General features: G+C 63.6%; 1 protein-coding gene across 1 annotated transcript in view; it reads left to right on the top strand.

Annotated features, from left to right (window-relative positions):
* The first annotated feature begins 75 nt into the window (after nt 1–75).
* The window catches only part of NOG (noggin), a 2,543-nt gene continuing 2,297 nt past the window's right edge, over nt 76–321 (top strand). The window contains exon 1 of the mRNA XM_005872564.2: nt 76–169. Coding sequence (XP_005872626.1) covers nt 76–169 — 94 coding nt within the window. The remainder of the gene's footprint in view (nt 170–321) is intronic.

The raw sequence follows: 321 nt of genomic DNA, 5'->3' as shown, positions 1-321 counted from the left end.
TGCTGGGGGAGGGGAATTAGAACAAGCCCGGGAGAGAGGAAAGCGAGACGCGCCCGGGTAAAAAGCTCCGGGCACATGGAGAAATCCTTTGCACCGAACTGCACCGAGAAACGAGCCCCCAGCACGTCCCCGCCCACCGCAAAGCGCCCAGCTAGTGAGAACCCTCCGAGTACCCCCTAAAACCGGCCCTGCACCCTCCAGCCCAGCTCCAGCGCGGCCGTGAGCTTTTCCTAGGACTGGCCCTGGCGGGGCGCCTAGAGCCCCAGTTGCATTGCTCCAGGAGAAAGGAGGGGGGCGGTGCATTTGCAGGAAGAGGAGAAG

Source organism: Myotis brandtii, unplaced genomic scaffold, assembly GCF_000412655.1.
Source record: "Myotis brandtii unplaced genomic scaffold, ASM41265v1 scaffold383, whole genome shotgun sequence".
In the NCBI taxonomy this organism is placed as follows: Eukaryota; Metazoa; Chordata; class Mammalia; order Chiroptera; family Vespertilionidae; genus Myotis; species Myotis brandtii.
The sequence above is the reverse complement of the archived record's forward strand: the minus strand, read 5'-3'. Positions and strand labels throughout refer to the sequence as shown.